General features: G+C 35.7%; 1 protein-coding gene across 9 annotated transcripts in view; it reads right to left on the bottom strand.

Moving 5' to 3' along the window:
- CFAP70 (cilia and flagella associated protein 70) overlaps nt 1–21,221 on the bottom strand; it is a 110,541-nt gene that overhangs the window by 9,194 nt on the left and 80,126 nt on the right. For 8 of the 9 annotated variants that reach the window (XM_036114138.2, XM_036114139.2, XM_078077578.1 and 5 more), the window contains 7 exons: nt 13,948–14,081; nt 13,711–13,826; nt 13,285–13,512; nt 3,163–3,321; nt 2,509–2,630; nt 884–1,036; nt 200–361 (listed from right to left, as the gene is read on the bottom strand). In XM_036114138.2, the coding sequence (XP_035970031.1) occupies nt 200–361; nt 884–1,036; nt 2,509–2,630; nt 3,163–3,321; nt 13,285–13,512; nt 13,711–13,826; nt 13,948–14,081 (1,074 nt within the window). The remainder of the gene's footprint in view (nt 1–199; nt 362–883; nt 1,037–2,508; nt 2,631–3,162; nt 3,322–13,284; nt 13,513–13,710; nt 13,827–13,947; nt 14,082–21,221) is intronic. The other variant, XM_078077580.1, reaches the window with a different exon arrangement.

Below are 21,221 nucleotides of genomic sequence, written 5' to 3'. Positions count from 1 at the left end.
TCTTTGGAATATAAAAGTATCAATATCATATTACTGTGTTACTGTAATATGTATGTATTGTATGTATGTATCAATATTGTATGTAATATGTATCAATATCATATTACTGTGTGATGGATGTTAATGTTTGAACTGTATTCGGGTCCCAGACCATGACCTGATTTATTTACATGGTTACTCTCCATCCTCTGTCCCTCACCTCTTTCTCTTGCAGATAGATGTGCCCCAGTCGCAGGAAGATGAAGTGCATCTCAGAAGCATCCACTACAAAACTAATGGTTCGCTCATAGCATGCCTTGGCCTCAGCATGATTTCCACTTAGAAAATAGAGATGGCCCTTCACGCCCCAGACATTAGGGTTCTGAGAAAGTAAAGAACAAGTAGTACCTGGGATGAGGTGGTATTTAAAAGTCCATTAATGATCTTTATTTAACATTTAAAATTAGACTAAGTCCTTCTTCTTTTTCTAATAGCACTCAATTAGAAAGAGGGCCATTCCGTTGCACTGGTATTTTTCTAGGTCTGCTCCCTCATTTCTTTCTTGCATTTTTCAAAAATATTTTGTCCTTGGGGTAAATATTAAGAAAAATATTCAAACATAACCAAGAGAATGTTCACAATAAGAAAATAGAAGAAGTCCAGAAAACTTGAAATAGATCAATTATCTGCTAAAGAGTTAGCCTTATCTTTTTCTCTGCTCTTTGTAAAACTCATAACTGCTTGAGAAAAACAGATGGAAGGAAATAGATGAGTTTACTATAAGTTGATGACCTCCACCTCCGGTAACCAGAAATCTACCTGTGATATGGCATCACAACCTTTAAGAAAGCCTGCTTGCCCGTCCTCCAAACTATACTCAAGAGGTTCTAGCAAAAGTTATTACCAGATAGTCCATCTGGGCTGCATGTTGAAGGTATTCCTCTGCCTTGGCAAAGTCCTTCTTGAGAAGGTGTGTCTGGGCCAGCACCAAGTAATACTCACAGCTGGGGCCTCCTTGAGGGCATAACAGCTCATGTGCAAGCACTCTGTGCACATACTACAAGGAAAAACCAGATTATAAGGAATATATAAATAGCTGCATTGTGTCAGTTCCATAGCTCTTGCAGTTGAATATTATGTCCCTGATAATAATGAATAAGAAACATATTATAGAATGAAATTATATGAACTTCAAAAGGTTAGAGGTGAATTATGAAGATTCAGCACATCATGGTTCCATTACCAGCTATTCACCTAGTCACCAAATGTAGACATTTCCAAGTGAAAAATCTGCAGTACTGCACAATTCTGGTCCTCCTGGTCAGCATACTAGATGAGTTTTTGCATGTATTTGTTATGCAGCAGACAAAAGCATTTCATCAACCACTCTACTGACACAAGAGGTAACATATTCAGGCAGGTGTAATTATTGAGGAAACTTAGTGAGGCAAAACCTCCCTTTCTGAAATTCTAGACTTGGGATCTTAGAAACTCTTGTTTCTGACAAACTCTCATCTATGTTCTCCAGTTTTATACTTTGGGCTACTCTTTGTTTATAATGCTATATAAGGCTTGCAAATTTAACAAAGTCAGTTGTACTTGCTAAGCAGAGGGGGAAGCCCTACTTTTCTTCTCCCTCCATTCCCATCTTAGCCTATACTATAGAAACTCCCATTAACACTTATACCTTCTTAGAAAAATAGTGGAAGGAGGTTCTGGAGCTGTTCCCTCTACCTACATTTCTGGCTCTTTGCATGGGGAGGTGGGGAATAGTGATTTATTTAATCCAGGAGACAGAAATGTTTCTCTATTGGGAAAAGTTAATGTGTTAAAAGTTCCTATTTAATGTGGCCCACTCCTAGCCAGGTCATAATTCTTGCCCTTTCTTGAGCTTGCCACCCTCAAGTGGAACATGCACTCTGTAGGATCAGGGCCAACTCTCCTGGTTCCTGGATCTTACTCTCTCTCCTACTGCTTGCTTCATGGATATATTTCTTATTTCCCATGTGGTAGGTAGACCTCACAGGATGCTCTTGTTCTCTGGCAGGAGGGAAAATTCTCCAGTAGTTCCACCTATGACTGTATGGGTAAGTCAAATCTGAGGCTAGTCACATCTCCAGCCCAGTTATACAAATAAAAAAAATTTAATATTTTTATTCTCTACATAGCACCATGTAGCTAATTGTTTACAACCTAGAAAGGAAGAAAGATATGATTAGGTGCCTGTGAACCCCCAACACTCACATAATATGAGTCACTTTATTGTGACATCAGGCTACATAAGCCTTTAGAGTTCAATTTTGCTCTGCTGGTATTCTGAGGGAGCAGTTTGCAGTGAGGTGTTCTGATGCTCTCTGTAGAGAGTGGTTCACATTTGGATGTTCACACCATTAGACCTATAGTGTGCTCTCAAAAGCATATTTGATTTCTTCATCATACATATTAAAGCTTAGAAAGATACCACTATGGATTGAATAAGCAGTTCACTAAAATTTTTCCATCTACTTGCCCTTTTCCAAATATTCTGACCTGAACAGCATTGACTTTCATCAAGAAACGTATGGTCTCCATGAAGATGGTGGCAGGAGTTTGGGAAACACCATGAGGGCTAGGATGCAAAAACGTTGATGAATCTTGACATTTTGATGTTTCTGAAAACATTTTATTAAAAGAATAGATGATTAGATTTAAAGGAAAAAAAATGTCAGAAGCTCAGACAGTGAGCTACATTACTACCAATGAGCAAGGAGAGTATTCTAATCTAATATATGAGAGAGGTTATAATCTGAAAAGCAACAGATTCCTTTATAGCAGTGGTCCCCAAAGATCTCAAAAGTTCTCAAGGTTAGTCTACTGGTGGTTCCAAATGCAAGTTACAACCAAATTAAATGGTTCCTGGATGTGAAACACAACCTGTAGATATTCTAAAAATGAAGAATCATTGTTAGAAAATCGTAAGTCTATAGTTAGCCACTTCTCTGAGCTAAATATAAATCCTTGCTTATTGAAAGGGTTGCACAACTGAGTTAGGATTATCAGAGCCTAGCCTCATATGAAGGAACTTAGGCAATATGACAAACTTTAAACAAGTTAAGATTGCCATTTTGGTAATCATAAGAGTTTTCATCCTTGTCTAGTTTGTTTACGCCCTTCTTTCAAGTGGAAATCTTTATTCCTAAGTACCTTTTTTCACTGGTATCTCCTTGAGAGGTATGTTGGATGGTTTTTGGGTGACAGTTGGATCCTGAGATTGTGTGGGTAAAATGTGTTCTCGTGAGTCAGACTGCAGTTTGGAAGATTCTTCAAGAAAGTCATCTAGAATGGATGATGGAGCTCCTGGTCCTAAATTGATTAAACTTTAATGAGGAAAAAAAAGACCCTTCCTACATTTGATATTAAAAGGTTATTACAGGAGATAAAATACAATTATTTTCAAAGCATAAGAAACATATTTCCTAAATATTGCATGGACAGACTTGTTTTATAGACTTTTTATATATTTTTTAAAGATTTTATTTTTAAGTAATCTCTACAGCCAATATGGGGCTTGAACTTATGACCCTGAAATCAAGAGTCACATGCTCCACTGACTGAGCCAGCCAGGTGCCCCAGACTTTTTCTATTTCTGAATAATTTAAAGAGTACAAGCTAAACCGACAGCACAGCTTCTACAACTATGACCCCTAGGTCTAACCCTGCTGCTAGCCTAAGTCATAACAATGTCAAACAAATACCTATTATAAAAGTTATTTGCTAAGCCCAGAATGTCACGAATCTGAATGAGAAGGTTAATATATTTTTAGATTAAATTAAAACTCTTGAAGGACAGGAATTCTGTTCATCTTAGTGTCCAAAAATCACCATCATCATCATTTTAAGTAGCTATATTTGAGCATGACTGTATGCCAGGAATTGTACTAAAAATTGTACTAAAAACCTTAATGTATAATTTCATTTATTTTTCACAACATTCGCTATGCTCCTTTAAACAAAGTGAATCATAGAGAAGTTAAATAATTTGCTGAAGCTCTTGAACATGTCTTGCTGCCTCTCAAATAAATAAATGTTTGATGAGTAAAAATAAAAAGCAATGCCAGGCAGGAAATGAACAGTGCCAGTTGGCTCCCAATCAGAAGAGGTCACCCTCAGCTAGAGCAAAAGACATGGCTTTGAAAAATGGCTGGAAGTTGGATAGGTAGAGGGGGAGGGGCATTTAAGGCTGAGAGCATGCTATTGGAAAAAGCACAGAAGTAGTGAGCTAATTATTTTAATGGGTATTGAGGATTACATAGAGAAAATTAAGGGAAAGACTGGTTGGAGCTAGACTGTACCGACATTTTAATGTTAGGATTTTTCTTTTGTAGACAAAAGGAGAAAACAATGAAGAGTTTTGAACAGAAAAATTAGAAAATGAAAGTGATATGAAGATTACTCTAGCAGTGCTATGTAGCAAGGAGAAAAAAGTACAGAGGTACTACAAAGAGGTTTGTAATAAGGCTGTTACAACAATCTAGATATATGGTAATGAAGAGTAGTGGAAGTTTAAAGGGAAGATGCAAGGAGCATTTTGAAAGAGAACCAGATAGTCTTGAGAATTAACCTGAAATAGGGATGGGGGAAGTTCAATCTAGAAAGGAAGAGGAAGCAGGGATGACTTTGAGATCATGAGCTTGGGTGCTTAATACAGCAATGTAGAGTCAATTTGGGAGATAAGAAGTTGAGTTTACTAGTAGAAAAATCCAGCTCCTGGGTTCTGGAGGGATGTCAGGGCTAAATATAGAAATTTGAGAGTTATCAGTAGTAAAATGGGAACTGTGAGCACAGGTGAGCTCTTAGAAAGTAAGACTATATTATTGGGAGATGATTACCTCTAATGAGTAGAGAAGAAAGAGAGGCTAACAAAGGAAACCCAAACTGTTGGGAGATGTAGGAGGCAATGCCACATGTATTTCAGGAAGGAGAGAGTGGTTAAGTACTTCAGACTGATGATTGAGGAGTAAGTGATGATCTTAGTGAAAAATATTAATATTCAACTTTTCTGAGGTATAATTTACATATAATAAAATGTTCCCTTTTAAGTATATACTTCAGTGCATTTTAACAAATGTATACATTTATGTAATCACCATCACAATTAAGATACAAAAGATTTCTAATATCCCAAAAAGCTCCCCTGTGTTCTTTGAAGTTAATCCTCAACTCCCAGCCCAAGGCAACCATTAATCTGCTTTCTATCAATACAGGTTAGTTTTGCCTTTTCTATAATTTCATTTAATGGAATCATACAATATGTACTCTTTTGCATCTGGCTTATTCACTTAGCATAATGTTTCTGAGATTCATCCATGTTGTATGTATCAGTAATTTGTTTCTTTTTTATTGTTGAGTGGTTTTTGATTGTGTAAATAAGAGAAAATTTATTATACCTTCATCTATTGATAGGCAGTTGGATTGTTTCTAGTTTTGCCTGCTGTACATAAATCTGCTATGAATATTTGTGTACAAATCTTTGCAATGTTTCCATTTCTCTTGGGTAAATAGCTAGGAGTGAAATTGCTGGCACATGTGTGTTTAACTAGTTTTAAACTGCCAGCTTTTCCAAGTGGCTGTTGCCATTTGGCACTCCCACCACAAATGTTTGAGAATTCCAGCTACTCTACATCCTTGCCATAACTTAGTGTTATCAATTTTTAAAACAATTTAGCTATTCTAGTGGTAAATTGCATTGATTTTCAAATGTAAGACCAAGCTTACAAACTTAATTCAATTGGATATATTATCTTTTATGTATATTGCTAAATTTTATGTAGTAATATTTGTTAAGAATTTTTGTATCTAGGTTCATGAAGGCTATTGATATGTACTCTTCTTGGGATGGCTTTGTCTGGTTTTGAATATCACAGTGATAACTATGGTCAAACTGTGGGAAGTATCCCCTCTTATATTTTCTGAGTCTATGGTAGGAATGGGGTAGGCCTGGAGTTTTCTTTGTCTTTTCTTTTTTAATTATATTTAACTTCCTTATGCGAGTAGGACTATTCAGATTTTCTCTTTCTTCCTGAGTAAGCTTTGTATGTCTGTCAAGGTATTTACATTACATTCAAATTTGTTGGCATTAAGTTATTAATAATTTCCCTTATTATCTTTCTAATATCTATAAGATCTGCAGAGGTGTCCCCTCTTTCATTCCTGATATTGGTACTATGTATCTTCTCTTTTTTTTTTCTAATCATATTCATCTATTTAATTGATCTTTTCAAGGAATCTGCTATTGGTCTCAATTTTCTCTATTCTTGTCTACTTTCTATTTCATCAATTTCTACTCTGATCTTTATTATTTTTTTCCTTTTACTTACTTTGGGTTTAATTTCATTTATTTTCTAGCTTCTTAAGGTAGAATCTTAGATAACTGATTTTAGACCTTTCTTATTTTTTAATAGAGGTATTTAAAGCTATAAATTTCCCTCTTGGAACTAATTTAGTTCATCTTACACATTTTGAAGTGTTGTGTTATCTGTTATCATTCAGTTCAAACTATTTTGTGATTTCTTCTTTGATCTATGGATTATTTAGAAGCATATTGTTTAATTTATAAATACTTGAAGTTTTCCTATATATCAAATGATGAGCTGGTAAATGTTCCATAAATGGGTTTTGGATATATTGAAGACTGGTTTGTAGTGTTTGCTGATTTCCATGATACAAATTCTCCTATCATAGCTGATTTCAAGCAGCCAATGTTACATCACTGAATGCAGAGTTAGGAAGAGATGCACAAGAGCATACCATTACATAGTATTTCTATATAAGAATACAATTATATATAAATAACTTCAACAGCACAGATGATAATAAAATGTAGTAAAATAATAAAGAAGTGATAAGTTTTTTTTTTTTTTAAGTTTTATTTATTTATTTGACAGAGAGAGACACAGTGAGAGAGGGAACACAAGCAGGGGGAGCAGGAGAGGGAGAAGCAGGCCTCCCACCGAGCAGGGAGCCCGATGCGGGGCTCGATCCCAGGACCCTGGGATCATGACCTGAGCCAAAGGCAGATGCTTAATGACTGAGCCACCCAGGCGCCCCAAGAAATGATAAGTTTTGAATATTACCTTTTTTAGGTTGTTCTTGTTGTTGTCTTCAGTTTACATGGAGCTTTATATTTTTTTTTTAAAGATTTTTTATTTATTTATTTGAGAGAGAGAGAATGAGAGAGAGAGCACATGAGGGGGGGGAGGGTCAGAGGGAGGAGCAGACTCCCTGCAGAGCAGGGAGCCCGATGCGGGACTCGATCCCGGGACTCCAGGATCATGACCTGAGCCGAAGGCAGTCGCTTAACCAACTGAGCCACCCAGGCGCCCGAGGAGCTTTATATTTTGAGACTCCACATAAGTGCTCTCAATTGCTACTTGTAAGGACTTTTTAACTCTTTATTTTGAAATAATTATAGATGCACAGGAAGTTGCAAACATAAAGCATATAGTCCCATGTACCCTTTACCAACTTCTGTTCAATGGTGACATCTTATACAACTATAGTATGGTATAATATCAAAACCAGGAAACTGATATTGGTACAAAACTTAAATGCACTAAAGACCTCATTCTGGTTTTGCCAGTTTTCATATGCATTTGTGTATATGTGTGTGTGTGGTCCTAAGCAATTTTATCCCATTTATAAATTCTATTAAACACTACCATAATCAAGATACACATTGTTAGGTTACAAAAGCAAAAATCAACAAGTGGGGCTATACAAAACTAAAAAGTTTCTGTACAGCAGAGGAAACCTACAACAAAATGAAAAGGCAACCTAGTGAATGGGAGAAAATATTTGCAAATCATATATCTGATAAAGAGTTAATATTCAAAATATATAAAGAACTCCTATAACTCAGTAGCAAAAAAACAATCTGATTTTAAAAATGAGCCGAGGATCTGAATAGACATTTCTCCAAAGAAGACATACAAATGGTCAACAGACACATGAAAAGATGCTCAACATCACTAATCATCAGGTAAATGCCTATCATAACCACAATGAGATATCACCTCACACCTGCTAGAATGGTTATCATAAAAAACACAAAAAATAACAAGTGTTGGGGAGGATATGGAGAAAAGGGAACCCTTGTGTACTGTGGCTGGGAATGTAAATTGATGCAGCCACTATGGAAAACAGTATGGAGTTTCCTCAAAAAATTAAAACTAGAAATATCCATATGATCCAGCAATTTCACTTCTGGGTATTTATCCAAAGGAAATGAAAACAATAACTTGAAAAGATATATGCACACTCCCATGTTCATTGCAGCATTATTTACAGTAGCCAAGACATGAAAGCCAACTAAGTATCCATCAATGGATGAATGGATAAAGAAAATGTGGTGTACATATATACAATGGAATATTATTCAGCCATAAAAAAGAACGAAATATTGCCATTTGTAACAACATGAATGGACCATGAGGACATTATGCTAAGTGAAATAAGTCAGACAGAGAAAGACAAACACCATATGATCTCACTTGTATGTGGAATATAAAATAAACAAAAACAAAAACAAAAAAACAGCTTTGAAAGTATAGATACAAAGAACAGATTCATGGTTGCCAGAGACAGGGAATAGGGGTAGGTGAAATGGGTGAAGGTGGCCAAAAGGTACAAACTTCCAGTTAAAAAATAAACAAATTAGGTAATGTACATCATGGTAACTATAATTAATAATACTCTACTGTATATTTGAAAATTGCTAAGAGAGTAGATCTTAAAAGTTCTCATCAAAAGCAAAAAATTGTAACTGTGTGAAGTGATGAATGCTAAGTAGTCTTATTGTGGTGATCATTTTGCAATATGTACAAATGTTGAATCATTATGTTGTACACCTGAAACTAATATTATATGTCATTTATATCTCAGTTAAAAAATATACTAAAAACTCTTAAAACTCAACAATAAGAAAACAAAAACCTGATTAAAAAGTGGCCAAAGACCTTAATATATACATCATCAAAGATCTATAAATGGCACACAAGCATATGATAAGATACTTCTCATCTTATGTCATCAGGAATGTTAATAATAGGAGAGACTACACATGTGTAGGAACAGGGGTATAAAACTCTCTAAACCTTCCTTTCAACGTTGCTGTGAACCTAAAACTCCTCTAAAAATGAAGTCTATTAAAAATAACTCATTAATATAAAATTTTTAAATTAAAAAACCCAGATGAAATTGATGAATTCCTAAAAAGTATAAAATGCCATGAATAACAAAATAAGAAATAAAGAACATAAATATTAAGAAAATGAAATGGTAGTCGGACACTTTTTCCTGCCAAAAACCCAGGTCCTGGTTATTTTATTGGTTGAGTTCTGTCAAACTTTCAAGTCAAAATCAATTCCTATCATATATAAGTTGATAAAGAATAGCAAAGGAACAAAACTGCCTAATAATCTTGATTATAAAACTAGATGACAAAATAACATTATAGGCTATTTCATTAACATAGATGCAAAGATCCAAAATAAAGTTTGGCTACTCAAATCCAAAGGTATATTAAAAATTAATGCATTATAATCAAGTAGGATTTATCCCTTGAATGCAAGGATTATTCAATATAAAAGAAATCTATCAATGTAGTTCAAAATCATTTTTTTTTCAACTGATGCAGAAAAAGAATTTGATAAAGTCCAGCACCTATGAATGAAGAAAAAATTCTTTGAAAACTAGGAACAGAAGGGATCCTCCTTAATTCTATAAAAGTGTTTTAGAAAAAGCTTACAGAATATTTTATTTTTGTTTTTTATTTTATTTTATTTTATTATGTTATGTTAGTCACCATGCAATATATCACTAGTTTTTGATGTAGTGATCCATGATTCATTGTTTTCGTATAACACCCAGTGCTCCATGCAGTACATGCTCTCCTTAATACCTATTACCGGGCTAACCCATCCCCCCACACTCCTCCCCTCAAAAACCCTCAGTTTGTTTCTCAGAGTCCATAGTCTCTCATGGTTCGCCTCTCCCTCCGATTTCCCCCACTTCATTTTTCCCTCCCTTCTCCTAATGTCCTCCATGCTACTCCGTATGTTCCACAAATAAGTGAAACCATATGATAATTGACTTTCTCTGCTTATTTCACTTAGCATAATCTCCTCCAGTCCCATCCATGTTGGTGTAAAAGTTGGGTATTCATCCTTTCTGATGGCTGAGTAATATTCCATTGTATATATGGACCACATCTTCTTTATCCATTCATCTGTTGAAGGGCATCTCGGCTCTTTCCACAGTTTGGCTATTGCGGACATTGCTGCTATGAACATTGGGGTACATATGGCCCTTCTTTTCACTACATCTGTGTCTTTGGGGTAAATACCCAGGAGTGCAATTGCTGGGTCATAGGGTAGCTCTATTTTTAAATTTTTGAGGAACCTCCACACTGTTTTCCAAAGTGGCTGTACCAACTTGCATTCCCACCAACAGTGTAAGAGGGTTCCCCTTTCTTCACAACCTCTCCAACATTTGTTGTTTCTTGCCTTGTCAGTTTTTGACATTCTAACTGGTGTAAGGTGGTATCTCAGTGCGGTTTTGATTTGAATTTCCCTAATGATGAACATTTTTTTATGTGTCTGTTAACCATTTGTATGTCTTCTTTGGAGATGTGTCTGTTCATGGATGAAATACCTCAATGTGAGACAGAATATTTTACATTTAATTGATAAATTTTAAATTCATTCCCATTAAGAAGGGAAAGAAGACACGGTTGACCACCACAACTAATATATAACATATTATTGGAGATAGTGAGAAGACATGAGTAGTATGATGATTGGGAGGGAAAAGGTAACCCTATCATTATTGTTAATAGCAGATGATATAATAATCATAGTCTAGAAAAAAAAAACAATAGAATTAATAATCTATTAAATCAATAAAAGTCTAACAAGATTATCATATATAAACTCAATCTAAAAAACAATAGTATACACTAAAATCTAAAATGTCAAAATCAATAGCATACACTAAAAAAATGCCAGCAATAGCCAACAAGAAAATATAATTAAAATAGGATACTTTATGGTAGCAATGGTATCTATAAAGTTTTTATGAATTACTTAAACAGAGCCTCGTTGGAAAAAAATGTTAAAACTTTGATAAAGGACACAGATGATCTGAGGATATGGAAAGGCCTTCCACATACTTGGATAGAATGGTTTAATAACATAAAGATGTTAATTATCCCTAAAATTATTTGTAAGTTCAGTAGGGTCCAAATAAAAATTGCAACTAGATTGTTTATGTACTTGATAAACACTATAAAATCCATATGGATAAATAAAGGTCCATGAATAGGTAAGTCAGGTATAAAAAGGCAAGTAAATGGGAGAACCTGGTATATCAGATATTAAGGCATACTACAACACCACAGCAATAAATAGAATACAATATTGTTTTAAGATCAGACCAGTAAGACAGAATAAAAAGCTTGGAGACACATACCTTAAATTAAAACAGAAAAGACAGTTGTTTAATAGACAATTTTGAGAAAACTAGATCCCTATATGGAGAAAAAACTGGATGCTTACTTAGCATCACTTTCAAGGATGGAATCCAAACAAATAAACATAAACATAAATAAACATAAACATAAATAAACGTAAAACTAAGATTATAAAGTTACAAGAAATGTGACTTGAGGCAAGAACAGTTAAAACAAAACTCCAAAGACATAAAACTACAAAGGATATAGGAGAGTTGAACATATAATCAACTAATTCAACCTAACTAAAATTCTACAGAACACTCAACAGCAGCAGAATACACAATCTTTTCAAGTGAATATGGAACATTTATCAAGATAGATCACATGCTGGACCACAGAACAAGTCAAAATAAATTTAAAAGGGTTCAAATCATACAAACTGTGTTTTCTAGCCACAGTAAAATTAAATTATAGATAAAAAACAAAGATATCTTTGGGTGCCTGGGTGGCTCAGAGGGTTAAGCATCTGCCTTCAGCTCAGGTCATGATCCTAGGGTCCTGGGATCAAGCCCCACATCGGGCTTCCTGCTCAGCGGGGAGTCTGCTTCTCCCTCAGCCTCTGCCTCTGTTCCTCTCCCTGCTTGTGCTCTCTCTTTCTCTCCCTCAAATAAATAAATAAAATCTTTAATTAAAAAAAAGATATCTGGAAAAATCCCCATATATTTAGAAAATTAAAAGTATATAAAATTAAGTCAGGTAACAACAGATGTTGAGAAGGATGCAGAAAAGGGGAACCTTTTTACACTATTGGTGGGAATGCAAGCTGGTACAGCCACTCTGGAAAAAACAGTATGGAGGTTCCTCAAAAAGTTGAAAATAGAGCTACCCTATGACCCAGCAATTGCACTGCTAGGTATTTAACCCAAAGATACAAATGTAATGATCCAAAGGGGCACCTGCACCCCAATGTTTATAGAAGCAATGTCCACAATAGCCAAACTATGGAAAGAGCCCAGATGTCCAACGACAGATGAATGGATAAAGAAGATGTGGTATATATATACAACAGAATATTACTCAGCCATCAAAAAATGAAATCTTGCCATTTGCAATGACATGGATGGAACTAGAGGGTATTATGCTAAGCAAAATAAGTCAATCAGAGAAAGAGAAGTATCATATGATCTCACCGATATGAGGAATTTGAGAAACAAGACAGAGGATCATAGGGGAAGGGAGGGGAAAAATGAAACAAGATGAAACCAGAGAAGGAGACAAACCATCAGAGACTCTTAATCTCAGGAAACAAACTGAGGGTTGCTGGACTGGAGGGGGATGGGAGGGATGGGGTGGCTGGGTGATGGACATTGGGGAGGGTATGTACTATGGTGAGTGCTGTGAATTATGTAAGACTGATGAATCACAGACCTATACCTCTGAAACAAATAATACATTATATGTTAATAAAAAAAAGGAAAAGAATCACAAGAGAGGGATTGAGAGTGTTGGAAAAGAAAGTGAGGAGAAAATGAAAGAAATTTACTCTGCTACAATGATACCCCTCTTACGGGAATATAGAAACAGTAAATTCTCTAAGATTCAAAAACCTGAATAGCAACAATAAAAGCTTCAGACTTTCAATCATATGAATGAGGAATTATTTAGAAGGAGTCTTTCCTGGTATCCCTGGGACAACTCAAAACTCCCATCTGCTGACTCATTTGACAATTATTTACTACCTAATGTGTGCCATGTCCTATTCATAAGGCCAGTAATTTTCCCAATAGCCACTCATCATCTCCATTTCCTGGTCCTACCTGCTGGGGCTTCCACCTTCATTGCTGTTGCAGAAGAACCATTAGTGATTCCCCAAGGGCCTAAACTGGATTCTTCTGCTTTCCCTCCTTCTTCAACGTACTCAACAATACCAGTGATCCTCTGCTTCATTACTTGTGCCTGAAGCATTCGTGCCTGAAGTTGTTTGAAGGCTTCATGAAATGCCATTTCCATTCGAATATCATTGTTTTGAATTTCATAGTACAAACCTGAAGAAAGAAAGATGCTGCAATAAATGTGACTGGTTTTCCACCATCATAAACTGAAGAACTGCAACATTTCACTTCTATTTCCCATATTTTTACCAAAGTTTAAGAACTATATGATGAGCCATTAAAGAATGAAAAGAGAAAGGGAGAATCTTATAATGGAAGAAAACACATTCATATCACAGGAAAATACCATACCAAGTAAAGTCCAGGCTACAACATTAGTTGGTTCCAAGCAAGTAGCATCCTCAAAGAAAATTTCTGCCTGCTCATAGTTCTCCATCAGGACAGCCAGGACACCACACAGCAACAAGCTGAGAAGAGACCATCAACATGATTAACAACATGGTCCCATGTCACAGTCATGGAACCAAGACAATTTCATATAGAAGCTTATCTGCTCCCACTCATTCTTCAACTCCCTTCCACCCATACCTTTGGATATGATTCTGGTTGAGGGAAAGGGCTTTCCGAAAACACTCCTGTGCTTTGATGTTGTCCTCAGTTAGGAGGCAGAAGGCACCATAGTCCAGCCAGTGTTCCAGGTTCTGGGGCTCACGGACCAACCTCTATCACATGAAGCATCAGGAGGACCAAGGTTATTGTAACACTAGGTCATAATTTTTATACACATAACACCATAAATACTATAAGTTGTATGAAAGTAGAAACTGTCATTTTTTTTATTTACCACTGAATTCTGAATGTCTAGAACAGTCACTATTCTGGCTCATAGCATGTGAATAAATACTTATTGGAATAATTTTAAAACTAAATCTTCAAGTCATTCCTTCTTAGTGTTGATGTTATGGTCATCAGAAGCTCCTCTAATTACGTGGAAACCTAGATTCATTTTATAGTTCATTTTAAAGAGTCACATATAATAATTTCTGTCATGGTCTTGAGATAGCAAATATAAGTTTAAGTACAAATAGGTAAAACAAGCATCTCATAATGAGTGAAAACTACAAAACATTGCTGAAAGAAATTAAAGATGACATAAACAAATGGAAACACATCTTATGTACATGGATTGAAAGACTTATTATTATTAAAATGTTAATACTGCCCAAAGCAATTTACAGATTCAATACAATCTCTATCAAAATCCCAATATTTTTTTTTGCAGCAATAGGAAAAAACATCCTAAAATTTACATGGATTCTCAAGGGACCCTGAATAGCCAAAACAATCTTGAAAAAGAACAAAACTGGAGGACTCATACTTCCTAGTTTCAAAACTTACAAAGCTATAGTAATCTGTGTGGTGCTGGTATCAGGACAAATATATAGAACAATGGAATGGAATAGAGAGCCCAGGAATAAACCCTCACATATATGGTCAAATGTTTTTTGACAAAGAGGCCAAGACCATTCAATATGTAAGGACAGTCTTTTCAGCAAATGGTGCTAGGAAAACAGGATATCCACATCTGCATGTAAAAGAATGAAGTTGGACCCTTACTTAATGCCAGATACAAAAAATAACTCAAAATGGCTGTATAATATTCCATTGTATATATATACCACATCTTCTTTATCCATTCGTCTGTTGATGGACATCTTGGCTCCTTCCATAGTTTGGCTATTGTGGACATTGCCATGGATGGAACTAGAGGGTATTATGCTAAGCGACATAAGTCAATCAAAGAAAGACGTGTATCATATGATCTCACTGATATGAGGAATTCTTAATCTCAGGAAACAAACTGAGGGTTGCTGGAGTGGTCAGGGGTGGGAGGGATGGGGTGGCTGGGTGATAGACATTGGGGAGGGTATGTGCTATGGTGAGCACTGTGAATTGTGTAAGACTGTTTAATCATAGACCTGTACCTCTGAAACAAATAATACATTATATGTTAAAAAAAAAAAAAAAGAAGATAGTAGGAAGGGAAAAATGAAGGGGGGGAAATTGGAGGGGGAGACGAACCATGAGACTATGGACTCCTGGAAACAAACTGAGGGTTCTAGAGGGGAGGGGGGGAGGGGGATGGGTTAGCCTGGTGATGAATATTAAAGACGGCATGTATTGAATGGAGCACTGGGTGTTATACACAAACAATGAATCATGGAACACTACATCAAAAACTAATGATGTAATGTATGGTGATTAACATAACATAATAAAATTAAATTAAAAAAAAATAAATCAAAATGGATCAAAGACCTAGATGTAAGACCTAAAACCATAACATTTTGAGAAGAAAACAGCACAGTAGCTTCATGATTCTGGATATGGCAATGATTTCTTGGATATGATACCAAAGGCACAGTTAACAAAAGAAGAAATAGACAAATTGGGTTTCATCAGAAACCTTTAAAAAACTTTTATACATCAAAAGAAACTATCAACAGAGTAAAGAGGTAACTCACAGAATGGGAGAAAATATTTGCAAATCATATACCTATACCTGGTAAGAGGTTAATATACAAAATATGTAAAGAACTACTAAAACTCAACAACAAAAAATTAAACAAACTGGCTCAAAAGTGGGCAAAGGACTTAAATAGACATTTCTCTGAAGATCTACAAATGGCCAAAATGCATGGGAAAAGATGCTCAACATCACTAATAATCAGGGAATCAAACCACAGTGAAATACCACCTCACACCCATTAGGAGAGCCACCGTCAACAAAACAGAAAATGTTCATAGAGGCATTACTCATAACAGCTAGAAAGTACAAGCAACCCAAGTGCCCCTGACAGATGAATGGATAAGCAAAATGTGGTCTATACATACAATGGAATATTATTCAGCCTTAAAAAGGAAGAAAATGCTGACACATGCTACAACATGGATGAACCTTGAGGACACACGCAAAGTGAAATAAGCCAGTCACAAAAGGACATAACATATTTATATAGACTGAGGTTTTGAAGTTGTTGTAGTCTAAATGTTCCTCTGCCAATTAATTTAGAATTTGGAACATATTTTCCTATTTAAAAAGTATAAATGTGAAAAGATGTTCAAAATCACCAGTCGTTAGAAAAATGCAAAATAAAATCACGATGAGATACCCCTTCACACCCTTTAGAATGGCTATAATTTTTTAAAAGATGTATAATAGTAAGAATTAGTGAGAATATGGAAAAAATGAAACCCTCATTTATTGCTGGTGGGAATGTAAAACAGTATAACCTCTTGGAAAACAGTTGGGCATTTCCTCAAAAAGTTAAGCATAGAGTTACCATATCACCCAGCAGTTCCACTCCTAGGTATACACCCAAGAGAACTAAAAATATAGGTCCATACAAAACTTAAACACTTTATTTATGAATGTTCATAGCAGCATTATCCATAATAGCCAAAAAGTAGAAATCCATCAAATACCCACACCTGATGAACAAATAAACAAAATGTGCTATATCTATACAATGGAATGTTATTGAGCCATAAAAAGGAATAAAATACTAATACATGCTATGACATGAATGACTTAAAAACATTATGCTAAGTGAAAGAAGGTAGTCACAAAAGACCACATATTGTATGATTCTATTTATACATGTATGTTATACATTTATACTATATGTTAACATACAGTGTTATATTCATTTTAGGTACACAATATAATAATTCAACAATTTATACCAGTAGTCAGTGCTCATCATGATTAAGTGTACTCTCCAACCGCTTTATCTATTTCACCCATCCCCCCACCCACCTCCCTTCTGGCAACCACCAGTTTGTCCTCTTTATTTAAGAGCTTGTTTTTTTGTCTTTTTTTCTTTGTTCTTCTGTTTTGTTTCTTAAGTTCCACGTGTGAATGAAATCATCTAGACTTGTCTTTCTCTGACTTACTTCACTTGGCATTATACCCTCTAGGTCCATCCATATTGTTGCAAGTGGCAAGAGCTTATTCTTTTTTATGGCTGAATATATATATATACCACATTTTCTTTATTCATCTATTGGTGGACACTTGGGTTGCTTTTATATCTTGGCTATTGTAAATAATGTTGCAGTAAACATAGAGGTGTATATATCTTTTCAAATTAGTGTTTTCATTTTCGTTGGTGATACTGCATTTATATAAGCTGTCTACAACAGGCAAATCTATATATAAAGTAAACTAGTGTTTGCCTCGGGCTAGTGGTAAAGAGGAATGAGAAGTGATTGCTAATAGGCACAAGGTTTCTTTTTGGGGTAGTGCAAATGCTCTAAAATTAGATTGTAGTATTACTATGAACCTAAAACTGCTCTTTAAAAAGTCTATTAAAAATTAGGGGCACCTGGCTGGCTCAGTGGAGGAGCATGTGACTCTTGATCTTGGGGTCATGAGTTCAAGCCCCATGTTGGGTATAGAGATTAATAAAAATTTTTGTAAGGGTGCCTGGGTGGCTCAGTCAGTCGAGTGTCTGCCTTAGATCAGGTCATGATCCCAGGGTCCTGGGATCAAGCCCCGTGTCAGGCTCCCTGGGAGCCTGCTTTTCCCTCTGCCCCTCCCCCCACTCATGTTCTCTCTTGCTCTCTCTCTCTCTCTCTCTCTCAAATGAATAAATATTTTTTAAAAATTTTTTTGTAAAAATTAGATTGTGGTGATGGTTGCACAATTCTGTAAGTAAACTAAATGCCACTGTACACTTTATATTCATTTTTTATTGAAGTATAGTTGACATACAATATTATATTTTTTTTAAAGATTTTTTTTTTATTTGACAGAGAGAGGGGGAGCAGCAGGCAGAGGGAGAGGGAGAGGGAGAAGCAAGCTCCCACTCAGCAGGGAGCCCAACACAGGGCTTGATCCCAGGACCCTGGGATCATGACCTGAGCCAAAGGCAGACGCTTAACCGTCTGAGCCACCCAGGCGCCCACAATACTGTATTTTTTTCAGATGTACAACATAGTGATTTGACAATTATATGCATCACAAAATCACAAAACTACACTCACCACAAGTGTAGTTACCATCTGTCACTATACAAAATTATTATATATTCCTTATGCTATACTTCTCATATTTATTTATTTATTTTATAACTGGAAGTTTGTACCTCTTCATCCCCTTCACCTATTTTGCCCATTTCTCCACCCCCACACAACTCAACACCAAAAAACCAAATAATACGATTGAAAATGGATAGAGAGGGGCGCCTGGGTGGCTCAGCTGGTTAAGCATCTGCCTTCTGCTCTGGTCATGATCCCAGAGTCCTAGCATCTGCAGAGCAGAGAGCCTATTTCTCCCTCTCCCTCTGCCCTCCCTCCCCCAGCTTGTGTGCTCTCTCTCTCTCAAATAAATAAAATAAAATCTTTAAAAACAATGGACAGAGGCGGCAGCGGCCATATATACAATGGAATATTACTCAGACATCAGAAAGGATGAATACCCAACTTTTACATCAACATGGATGGAACTGGAGGAGATTATGCTAAGTGAAATAAGTCAAGCAGAGAAAATCAATTATCATATGGTTTCACTTATTTGTGGAACATAAGGAATAGCATGGAGGACATTAGGAGAAGGAAGGGAAAAATAAAGGGGTGGAAATCAGAGGGAGAGACGAACCATGAGAGACTATGGACTCTGAGAAACAAACTGAGGGTTCTAGAGGGGAGGGGGGTGGGGGGATGGGTTAGCCCGGTGATGGGTATTAAGGAGGGCACGTATTGCATGGAGCACTGGGTGTTATACACAAACAATGAATCATGGAACACTACATCAAAAACAAATGATGTACTGTATGGTGACTAACATAATATAATTAAAAAAAACAATTCTGAAACTATGTTTAGATTTCATCAGTTTGAAACTTAAGAAATTAAAGTCTGACTGTGGAAAAAAATTAAAAAATAAAAAATAAATAAAAACAATAGACCTGAATAGACATTTTTTGAAAAAAGACATACAGGTGTCCAGCAGACACATGAAAATATACTCAACATCACTAATTATCAGGGAAATGCAAATCAAAACTACAATGAGGTATCACTTCACACCAGTTAGAATGGCTAGTATCAAAAAGATGAGAAATAACAAATGTTGGTGAGGATGTAGAGAAAAAGGAACCCTTGTGCACTGTTGGTGGGAATGTAAATTGGTGCAGCCACTATGGAAAACAGTATGGAGGTTCCTCAGAAAATTAAAAATAGAAATACTGTACAACCCAGTAATTCCACTTCTGGGCATTTACTCAAAGAAAACCAAAACAGTAATTTGAAAAGATATGCACCACTATGTTTATCGAAACATCATTTACAATAGCCAAGATACGGAAGCAACCTAAGTATCCATTGACAGATGAATGGTATAAAGAAAATGTGGTATACATATGCAATGGAATATTATTCAGCCATAAAAAAGAATGACACCTAGGGGCGCCTGGGTAGCTCAGTCGTTAAGCGTCTGTCTTTGGCCCAGGTCATGATCCCAGGGTCCTGGGATCGAGCCCCGCATCGGGCTCTCTGCTCAGTGGGGAGCCTGCTTCTCCCTCTCCCACTCCCTCTGCTCATGTTCCTGCTCTCACTATCTCTCTCTCTGTCAAATAAATAAATAAAATCTTTAAAAGAAAAAAAAAAGAATGACATCTTGCCATTTACAATATGGATGGACCTAGAAGGTAATATACTAAGTGAAATAAGTCAGACAGAAAAAGATGAATACCATATTATTTCATTTATATGTGGAAACTAAAAAACAAAACAAACAACAAAAAAAACAGAAATGAACTCATAAATATAGAAAACTGGTGGTTGCCAAAGGAAGGAGTGGAAGGATGGGCAAAATAGGTGAAGGGGATTAAGACATACAAACTGCCAGTTTTAAAATAAGTCACAGGGATGAGAAGTACAGCATAGGGAATATTGTCAATAATATTGTAATAACTTGTATGGTGACAGATACTAAGTATGCTTATTGTGGTAAGCATTTCATAACATATATAATTGTCAAATCACTATACCTGAAACTAATACAATATATATTGTATTCAACTATACTTCAATTAAAAAAAAGAATGTTATATAAATGACATCATACACTATATAACCTTTTGACAGTGGCTTCTTTCACTCAGTATAATGCCTTTGAGATTCATTCAAGTTGTTGTATTAGTAGTTCATTTCTTTTCTTGCTGAATAGTATTTCATTATATGGATAAACCATAGTTTGTTCATTTATTCACCCTTTAAAGAACATTTGAGTTGTTTCTGGTTTGAGCAATTATGAATAAAGTTGCTATAAGCATTCATGTACATAAGATTATACCTCTTTAAGGTAAATACCCAGGAGTAGGTCATATGGTAAATGGGTAAGAAACTGCCAAACTATTTTTCAGAGTTGCTTTATCATTATGCATTTCCTCCAGCAAAGTATGAGGGTTCCAATTCCTTTGTATCCTCACCAGCACCTCATACTGTCACCATTTTTCATTTTAGTAATTCTAATAAATTGTAGTGGTACCTTATTGTGGTTTGAATTTGCCTTCCCTAATGGTTAATGATGTTGAACATTTTTTCATGTTCTTATTTATCATATTTATGTCCTCTTTAGTGAAATACCTGTTCATATCATTCACCCATTTTTATTTAGTTGTTTTTCTATTGTTGAATCTTGGGAGTTCTTTTTTTTTTTATTATTATGTTATGTTAGTCACCATACAATACATCACTAGTTTTTGATGTGGTGATCCACAATCCATGGTTGTCGTATAACACCCAGTGCTCCATGCAGTACGTGCCCTCCTTAATACCCATCACCGGGCTAACCC

This window comes from Halichoerus grypus, chromosome 7 (assembly GCF_964656455.1).
Source record: "Halichoerus grypus chromosome 7, mHalGry1.hap1.1, whole genome shotgun sequence".
Taxonomy (NCBI): domain Eukaryota; kingdom Metazoa; phylum Chordata; class Mammalia; order Carnivora; family Phocidae; genus Halichoerus; species Halichoerus grypus.
The sequence above is the reverse complement of the archived record's forward strand: the minus strand, read 5'-3'. Positions and strand labels throughout refer to the sequence as shown.